At 19.0% G+C, this 10,442-nt stretch overlaps 3 protein-coding genes across 3 annotated transcripts; all 3 read left to right on the top strand.

Annotated features, from left to right (window-relative positions):
• Positions 1–566: 566 nt before the first annotated feature.
• PRELSG_1304900 (IMP-specific 5'-nucleotidase, putative) lies at positions 567–3,057 on the top strand (the record flags this gene model as incomplete). The annotated part of the gene is made up of 9 exons (XM_028678565.1): positions 567–669; positions 901–1,137; positions 1,271–1,398; positions 1,503–1,653; positions 1,731–1,863; positions 2,055–2,272; positions 2,379–2,456; positions 2,624–2,792; positions 2,940–3,057. 9 exons carry the CDS (start codon positions 567–569, stop codon positions 3,055–3,057), a joined length of 1,335 nt encoding a protein of 444 aa, XP_028535698.1.
• Positions 3,058–4,454: 1,397 nt separating this feature from the next.
• Positions 4,455–5,354, top strand: SHLP2 (shewanella-like protein phosphatase 2, putative; the record flags this gene model as incomplete). Its single annotated transcript, XM_028678564.1, has 1 exon — positions 4,455–5,354. One exon carries the CDS (start codon positions 4,455–4,457, stop codon positions 5,352–5,354), a length of 900 nt encoding a protein of 299 aa, XP_028535697.1.
• Positions 5,355–6,912: 1,558 nt separating this feature from the next.
• Positions 6,913–9,897, top strand: PRELSG_1304700 (conserved protein, unknown function; the record flags this gene model as incomplete). The annotated part of the gene is made up of 1 exon (XM_028678563.1): positions 6,913–9,897. One exon carries the CDS (start codon positions 6,913–6,915, stop codon positions 9,895–9,897), a length of 2,985 nt encoding a protein of 994 aa, XP_028535696.1.
• Positions 9,898–10,442: the final 545 nt, after the last annotated feature.

The raw sequence follows: 10,442 nt of genomic DNA, 5'->3' as shown, positions 1-10,442 counted from the left end.
TTTTTTTACATTTGAATAAATCTTATAATTTATATATATAAAAAAAATATTAAATAAAATATTTTTGATAAAATTGTGAGATATTAAAAAGAAATATAATTTACACATTTTATTTTATATCAAATATACATGATGTATTTTATTTCCTGAAAAAATGTAAACATTTACTGAAATAATCATACACTATTTTTAAATGCATTTAACAAAAAGGTTTTATTTATAAAGAATATTTTTTTTTTTTAAATTTTAACGAAGAGTGTACAGAGTTAATGCACACCAAATATAAAAAAAGGAACTGTAATAATTAATTTTTAGTGAAAATTATTTATTATATATTTAAGCTTAATTCAATTTTAGATGAAGTAAAATAGATAAATTAATTTATTCTTGTCTAATATCGCCTCTTTTATTAATTATTTTTTTTTAAAATATACACACTATTTTCAAAATAACTTCTTTAAAAGAATTCGTGTGCGTTACACAAATTTTAAAATAAGTATTATTGAGATATAAAATATTATAAATTATATGAAATTTAAAAATTTTTAAATATTTTTATTTAAAAGATGAAAAAATTAGATATTAATGTATATGATAAAATTGATGATATCCATTTTAGTATCTTTGAACAAGATCAATATGATTTTTTGGCCTTATCAGATAGAAATGGTAAATATAGTAAAAAAAAAAAAATATATTTATATATATATATATATATATAAATTAAAAGGACAAATAAATTATAAAAATAAAAGAAAAGAATAAAGGATATTTAGTGAATAATAATGTAATAAAACTAAAGAAATAATTATTCAATTTTTTATGTATTAATAGATTTAATATTTAAAAATTATGAAGAAATTATAATTATCAATAAAATTTTATTTAATTTTTTCATAGTTATAAATTCTGATACGAAAAAAAATATTGTTCACTTGAACAATCATTATAGTTACAACCAATTAAAAAATAGGGATAGTTTAATAATGTTTTTAGTTGATATTTTAAAATCTCTTTTTGTCTCAAATTGTATTGATAAAAATATTAATAATGTTTTACAAAGTGTAGAAGAAATGTTTATTGATCATTATAATAATCCTCTACATAGCAGATTAAAATATTTAATAGATGATGTTGGTTAGTTTTGATGCTTAAAAATATAAAGATAAAAATAGTATTTATTTTTATTTATCCTAAAATTATTGATAAAAAAAATAAAATTAAAATAAAGAAATTATTGAAATATATTTTTAATTAAAATTTACATTAGGAATATTTTTTACAAAATTACCTATATCAAAAGCATTTCATACATATAATGAAAAATACCAAATAACAAAAAGATTGTATGTTCCTCCTACATTTAATGAAGTTAGGCATATCTTTAATCTTGCTCAAGTAATAAGACCAAAATAATAAAATTAAAAATTCTAAAATTTAATAAAATATATAATTTTTTTTTATTATTTCATTAACTTTTTTATTTTTTTTTTCTATTAAAGATTTTATCTCTTGAAGAAGGTTTAGATTTATTAACTTTTGATGCTGATGAAACATTGTATCCTGATGGCCATGATTTTCATGATGAAGTATTGGCTAGCTACATTTCTATTTTGTTAAAGAAAATGAATATAGCTATAGTTACTGCAGCATGTTAGTATATATATAACGTAAAATTATTTATATAAACATATTTTTATATATTATTTTATGATATCTATATTTTTAAGGCTATAACAATGATGCAGAAAAATATCAAAAAAGATTAGAGAATTTATTAAAATATTTTTCCAAACATAACATAGAAGATGGATCTTACAAAAATTTTTATGTGATGGGAGGTGAAAGTAATTATTTATTTAAGTAAAAAACTAAAAATACTTTAAAACAAAACATATTTTTAATTACTATAGTGTAATACATAAATATATACTCAAAGAGAATGTCTATAAATGATACTAATAGATGTATAATCATCCGTTGAAATATTTCCATTTATAAATATTTGAGAAAAGCTATAATTTTATTTTGTGTTATTTATTTATTTTATATAGATGCAATGAAAAAACAAATTTATATTCAGTACCAGAGGAAGAGTGGACACATTATAAGAAGCATGTAGATGAAGAAACTATTCAAGATATATTAAATATTTCTCAAAAGTGTTTAGAACAAGTAATAACAGACTTTAAATTATGTGCAAAAATTCAAAGAAAAGAAAAATCAATTGGTCTAGTTCCAAAACAGATGCCATCACTAAATAACATAAATGGTATAATGTAAATTTCACATACATATATATATATATTATCTCTCCATTTCATTTTCTTTTTTTATTTCCGAAGTTTTACAAATATTTAATTCATATTTTTTTACAGAACCTAAAAATTACATGATAAAATATGAAGTATTAGAAGAAGCTGTTATTCGTATAAAAAAGGAGATTATAAAAAAAAGTAAGATAGGAATAAATATGTACATAAATATAAACAATTTGATTTTTATTATATTTTATTTTTTGTAAAAAATATTAATAAAATACATTTATATACAGAAAATTTGTTAACTTTTTTTTTTTTTTTCATTAAAAATTACACGTTTTTATTATTTTCATAATTTTAAGAAATAACTGCACCATATTGTGCTTTTAATGGAGGACAGGACTTATGGGTAGATATTGGAAATAAAGCAGAGGGATTATTAATTTTACAAAAATTACTGAAAATAGAAAAAAAGAAATGTTGTCATATTGGTGATCAATTTTTACATTCAGGAAATGATTTTCCAACAAGGTTTAATATATATATATATATGAAAAAAAGAGAAAGAAAAATTAATTTTATTATTTGCCATAAATTATTTTAAAAATATTATTCTTAAATATTTATTTAAAAATTAACTCAATTTTTCTTTTTTTTTGTATAAATTTTTTTTGAAAGATTTTGTAGTCCTACATTATGGGTAAGTAATCCTCAAGAAACAAAAGCCTGCCTAAAGAGTATAATGAATTTAAATATAAAGTCTTTTGTTCCTGAAGTTTTATATGAAAGCTCATAATTTATATAAAATAAAGATATTTATATATATGATATCAATAAAAAAAAAAAGGTTAAAAAATAATTGGTTTTTATAATTTTTCATTGAAGAATATTTTTTTTTTTTTTAATGCAATATTATTATAAGAAGAAAAATATTTTATAAAGTTTTTTTTGTTATAAAATTTCCTAAAGTGATTTACTAATTTGCCGTTTTAACACTTTCGAAGTATTTTAAACAGTCAAATTAATAATGATCATTCAGAGAAATATCTGTTATGCTTATTTATTCTAAGAAAGATGATTCTACTTTTATTCTCTTATAAGTTTTTACTTAAAACAACCTGAATAAAAATATGGAAGTTTTGTAAAAAAAAAAAAATATTCAAAGAGAAATTATTTTTCATAATTAAAAATTAAAAAAATTACTACATATATTTTTATTAGTTTTTTCTTTCTATTTTTATAAAATGCCTTTTTACAGCAATATATTTTCATATATATTTTTCTACATATTATCTATCTCGATAATAAAAGATTGTTATAATATATTTTAGTATATTTATCCCTACACATGAATTTTTGTATTATCTTACATGCACTAATAATGCTTATTTGCTTTGGTTTCATTGTTTTAAAGACTAAAAAGGTGAATAAAATCCTTTATATACCAATAATTGAAAAAAAATTAATGAATTTTTTTATATAAAACATTTATGATTTTTTTTTTAGTTTTTATTTTATTTTTACTTTTTTTTTTTTCATATTTTTTTTTAGACATTTTTTTAAGCAACATTTTATTAATATATCTTTTAATTTTATAGAGTTATCTACATAAAAAAGATAAACTAAAACATTTTTTTTTTGTAAAACTCGCAAATTAATGATATTGTATATATTTTCTTTCTTTTTTGTTATAACAAAAATATATATGTTTTAAGATAAAATGAAGTAAAATATTGATATAATAGGAAAAAAAAAATTTAATTACTTTTAAATTTGATTATAATTAAAATTTTCAATATAATCTTTTTTTTATTTCTTTTGCGAAGGAAAGTAATAATTAAAATTTTATTAGAATTTTATATTTTCTTTAAAGAATAAAAGGTAAAAATTTTTTATTTTTCTAAAAATACATTTACATATATTTTTTTTTTTTTTATAATATAAATTTTTTCTTTTTATCTCATGTTTTAATTCATTTATTAATAAATTTATTTTGAATTATTTTAATCATATATTTTTAATATTCTTAGGCTAACTTGTAATTAAACATACTCAAAATGTTGCCATAAATATTTTTAAATATATTATTATTTTGAATAGTTGTAGATATTTATTATATTCTTTTTATTTTTTTTTAGTAATATATTTGAGGTATAGATAAAATTTATTTATATTTCTTTTGAAAAAATAGCTATGGTTAAACTAAAATTTATTTTTACATATTTTTTCATAATTTTATTTAATATATTTTATGTATATGGCAATAATTTTTCTAATTTAAAATGGGATCATACATTATTTAGTATAAGTGATTTACATAGTGATATGGATGCTTTTATAAAAATTTTACTAAATGAACAAATAATTGATAAAGATAATAATATTATTAAAGAAAATATATTAATAGTTATAACTGGTGATATTTTAGATCCTCATCATGATGATATAAATATTATATTTTTTATTGAAGAATTAAATGAAAAAGGAAAAGAAAAAAATTTTAGAATTATTTTGATTTTGGGAAATCACGAAGTAAAAAATTTATGTTTAGAATTTAATGAAAAGAAACAGAACACCAAATATAATAATAGAAACAAATTGTTTAAGAAAGATGAAAAGATATATAATTATTTAATTAAGAATCCTTTTATTGTAAAAGTAAACGACATTATATTTTTACATGCAGGTATATTACCTTTTTATGCTTCATATGGTATCGATTTTATAAACAGAGAAGGAAAAAAAGAAGTAGAAGATAATTGTGCATTATTAAAAAAAAAAAGGGAAAAGAAAGAAGAATTGTGTATATGTTGTGAATACGGCCCAACTTTAAGCAGATATTATTCTTATTATCGTTATAATATTTTTAAAGGGTTTAAGGTATGTTATACTCTAAATAAATCATTAAATTTATTAAAATCTAATAAAATGGTTATAGGTCATATGGTTCAAAAAAATAAAAAAGTTAATAGTCTTTGTAATGGAAAGCTTTTATTAGCAGATACAGGCATAAGTAAATGGAAGAAAGGAATCGTGTCTTATGTTCAGTACTTTAAAGATGGTACACATGTTGTAAAGTATGTTAATAGTTAAACTAAAAATATATATTTTTTATTTAGATTAAAAAAATGTTTGAATTTACCTAAATATATATATAATAATGATAATAATAATAAACTAAAATAAGGGTTGTTATATTGTAATGTATTTAATTATTTCTATTTTAATTTATATTAAAAAAAAAAAAAAAAGTAAATTATTTTGATTTTTCCAGGAGAGTAAATAAATATTAACTTAATTGATTATAACCATTTTTATTAATAAATAATAAAATAAATTATAAAAATAAATAGAAAAATATAAAACAAATAATTCAGATAATTAAAAATGATATGTTAATGCTTTAATTTATTCTTATGCATTTACGTAATTATTTCCGATAAATTTTTAAAATAGTGTTAATAAAATACAAATTGTTTATTCCATTATTACTCTATACTTTGTTTTATGACTAATTTTATATTTTATTACCATTTTAAGGAATATATCTGACATATAATTTTTAATATTATTATTATATTTTAATTTTTTTATTATCTTTTTTTTTACTTTAAATCATATATATTTTCAACTTTTCATTTGTCATTTTTATTGTATAACAAATATTTTATATCAGTTTCTGTTAATAAAAATAAAAAAAAAATTAATACAAAAAAAAATAATAAGCTAAATACAGATAATTAAGACAACTTTTAAAATGAACTATGTTAATAAAAAAAGAATCATTTTATATGGATTTTTGGCATAGACCCTTTATTCTAGTAACTATAAAATGTAATTATTAAAAAAAAAGCTAATAATTTGTATCGTTTCTTATAATTTTTAATGTAAATTTTTAATGCATTTTTCATTTTATTTAATGAAATTTAATGTTACTAAATAATTTAAAGCTTACTTTAAACTATTTACACAATTTATTTAAAATTTTTAACTCCATATATTTTTTATTTTTAATACCATTATTATTTTATTTTATTTTCATTTTATTTTTTCAATTTTGTTTTATTTTATTTTTATTTATTTTTTATTTATATTTTTTGTACTCATATTTTTTATTAATATTTTTTTAATTTTTATTTTTATTTCATTTTTATTTTTTTTTATTGATTTTTTTATTATTTATTATTTATTTTTTTTTTTTTAATTTTGCTTGTTTTTGTTTTTGTTTTTACTTTTGCTTTTATTTTTGCTTTTACTTTAGCTTTTGCTTCGATTTGATTTACATTTTTGCTTTTGCTTATACACTCTTTTTTATTATTTTTTCTTTTTTCATTTTAATTCTCGATAATGAGTTTATACTTATTTAAATTTACTTTATATTAATGTACCATTTTCTGTTGTTTACAAAGCATAAAAGTTAAATTAAATGTAAATTAAAATTTATAAAATAGTCAATGTATTTATTAAAAACCATAATTTGAATTATCTAAATTTTTTTTTTTTTTTGTAAAAATATATTTTTTTTTTTTTTTTTAAATAAATTGAGCATGAAATTTGTAAGAAAGCTTAAGATAAAAATATCTTAACATTTACGTATAAGTGTATATATTACTTTATTTTATTATATTTTAATTTTTTCTTCTTTTGAGTAATGTTAAAAAATAATTATAACCCTGATATTAGTGATGATGATTATATAAGTGAACAAATTTTTCAAGGATCTAATAAAACTATATTAACAGTTGAATCTATTCACGTGGTTAAAGGTATTGATAAAGGAATTAAGAAAAAAATAGAAGAAGGAAAAGTATATTTAAATGATATAAGTCCAGTAAAGAATGCTGAAATTGAAGAAGCATTTTTAAAAAGTTTATGTGATAATGTTTCACATAACAAAAATGCTGATATTAATGATGATGAAGATTCAAAAGAAGTAAATATAAAAATTGAAGAGAATTACAGTTGTTTTAATATCGATACTTCTAAAGTTTATAAAGAAAGTTTAAACGAAAAAATCTTTGAAAATATATCGAAAAATGAAATTGATAACAATTACGATAAAGATGAAATGAATAATTCTAAAAGTAGCTCTTCTGTTAGAAAATTCTTTTCATCGAATATATCCAATAAATGTATATTGAATGATTTGCCTGATATTTTGGAAAAAGAGACAATTGATTATATTAAAAAAAAAGAAAAAAAATTGCAAAAAAAAAGATTAAATGCTAATTTAGAAGCTTTGCGTTTACAATATATTCCAATAAATAATGATAAGTTTGCAAGTATACCAAGAGAAATTAAAGAAAATATTTTAGCATTGTTTGCATGCATTATAATAAAACATATTGATTCGTTTGATGATATAGAAATTCAAAATCATTTAGACGATTTATCAAAAAATTTCTTAAAACAATTATCTGATTTATTATTAATTGATCCTATAGCTTATCAATGTATAATTAAACCCTTAGAGCAGAGAAAGCTTATTAGAGATATAACAGGAGATAAAAAAATATATCAGTTATATGAAAAACCTTTTGTTGATAATTTATTAAGCAAAATAAATCAACTTCAGCCAAATATTGACTTTCAATTTAAAAAAGTTGTTGAAGAATTAAATAATGAAATGGATTTTTGGCAGAATGATCATATTGATGATCAAAATGAGGAAATAAATGAGGGTAAAGATTATATTGAAGATGATGATTTAGAAGAAGACGAAGAAAAAGAATATGAAGAGTATGAAGTTACAAAAACAGAAATGAAGAATAATCTTCCTTTAAATAGTGATTTTATTGAAAAAGAAAATGATAAAATATGTAATGTTGAATCAATAAATAATTATTTTTCGTTGGAAAAAAAGGAAAATAATGAAAATATTAGTATGATTCAATATTGTAATAATAGAGAAGGAATAATGGAACAAAAAAATAGTATCATTTGTAGCACAAGCTCTTTTAATTCTCTTTATAGAGAAAGTAATAATAATTATAATAATGAAAAAAATATTAATAAAAGTGACGATAATGAGAATGATGAAGGTGAAGATGATATAAATGAAAATAAAAGTGAAAATAGTTTGAACGAAAAATATAATAAAAGTAGCAATAATAAGAATTGTGAATATGAAGAGGATTCAAAAGAAAATGATGAAAATAAGAGTAATGAAAGTAATAATAACGAAAGTAATAATCAAGATAATTCTAGTAAAATAATTAAAAATAAAGATATAAATGAAAGTAAAAAAATATTAAATGAAAATTTTGTTAGAGAATACATAGATGAAAATTCTGTGAAAAAATCAAAAGTAGAAAAAAATAATAAAAAAAATGATACAGTTGAATCTGAAAGTTTCTACGATGAGAGTGATATTGAGAAACATTTGAAGCATGGGGTTCCTATGAAAAGTCCAGAAGTAAAATCGGTTATATTGAGAGATTTAATTACAACATATATAATGACGGGAAATAATAATGCAAGAATACAATTGTATTTTCAAAGGTTTGCAAAATGCTTAAAAATTAATGAACTGTTAATATTAAGAATAGAGGAAAATCTTGCTGCAGATTTAATAAGTGCTCTGCAGGCTTCTACTAATGAAACATCAAAAAAAAAAAAAATTAGAAGAATTAAAATAGCTTTTGCTGCATTAGGAGGTGGAGCTTTAATAGCATTCACAGCTGGTTTAGCTGCCCCAGGGATAATTGCAGGGTTAACAGCGTTAGGTGCTGGTGGTAGTAGCTTAACTGCTTTTTTAGCATCGGCTAGTGGTTTAGCTTTTATTGTTTCATTGTTTGGTGCTGGTGGAGCAGGACTAACTGGTTATAAATATAGTAGAAGAATAGCTAATATAAAAACATTTGAATTTATTATGCTAAATGGTAATATTTCTAAATCATTAAGTGTATGTGTTTGTGTAAGTGGGGAAATCCAAAGTGATGATGACATAACTCAGCCATGGTTAAATGTTTTTCCAAATTGTTATTGTGATTTATATTGCTTGAAATGGGAGAATCATTTATTAAAAACATTAGGCTCTTTAATTGAAACTATGTTATCTCAGGAATTTGCTATTACGGCTAGTAAAATATGGCTACAATATACTATAGCTAGTACTTTAAGTGCTGCTTTAACGTGGCCTTTAGCTCTTATTAAATATGCTTCAAATTTAGATAATGTCTACTTATTAATAAGAGAAAGAGCTCAACAAGCTGGTAGAATTTTAGCTGACGCATTAAGTGATAAAAATACAGTTGGCCAAAGGCCAGTTATTTTAATTGGTTATTCTGTTGGTGCTCGTGTTATTTTTTATTGCTTAAAATATTTATATTCCAAAAAATTATATAATATTGTAAGTAATGCTATTTTTATTGGATTACCTGCAACAACTAGTGCAAGAGTTTGGGAGAAAATTCGAATGGTTGTAACAAATCGTGTAATTAATGTATACTCAAAAAATGATTGGTTACTAGGATTTTTGTATAGATATATGGAATGGAAGATAAATGTTGCAGGCTTAATATCTGTGAAAGTTCCAAACGTAGAAAATTATGATGCAAGTGGTATCATACATAGTCACTTAGATTATAAAAGGAAGTTAAAAGATATTTTTAATTTAATAAATTTTGATATGTGAATGAATTTTTAAATAAATGAATATATATACAAGAAATATAACGAAATAAAGACATAGATATAATTTATTATCGATAAAAAGGAATAATATTAGGAAATAATAAAATTTAATTACATCTACTGAATATACTGTAAAAAAAAGGAGAGAATAATTTTATAAAATTTAGTTAGATTTTTTTTATTTTAGAAATTTATACGAAGTTATAATTTTTTAAAATATTTTTATTTATTATTATGATTTTTTATATTAAAAAATTAATATTTATCTTTCAGAATTAATAAGTTTTAAAATAATATTTATCATTAATATTGCAATTATTATATATGTACATTAATGTTTTGTAACTTTTTTTTTTTATGATTTAAAAAAAATATAACATAAACTTTTTTTATAGGATTAATATGTTATACATATTTAAGAAAAAAAAGAGAAAAAATTAATGGGAATTGAAAGCATATATAATATTAAAAAAAAAAAAAAAGAATATTTAAGCATACATATAAAACAAACTTAAAATTTTTAAATCAAAATTTTTTTTTAATACA

This window comes from Plasmodium relictum, assembly GCF_900005765.1.
Source record: "Plasmodium relictum strain SGS1 genome assembly, chromosome: 13".
Classification (NCBI taxonomy): Eukaryota; Apicomplexa; class Aconoidasida; order Haemosporida; family Plasmodiidae; genus Plasmodium; species Plasmodium relictum.
Note: the sequence above shows the minus strand (reverse complement) of the source record. Positions and strands in the feature narration are given on the sequence as shown.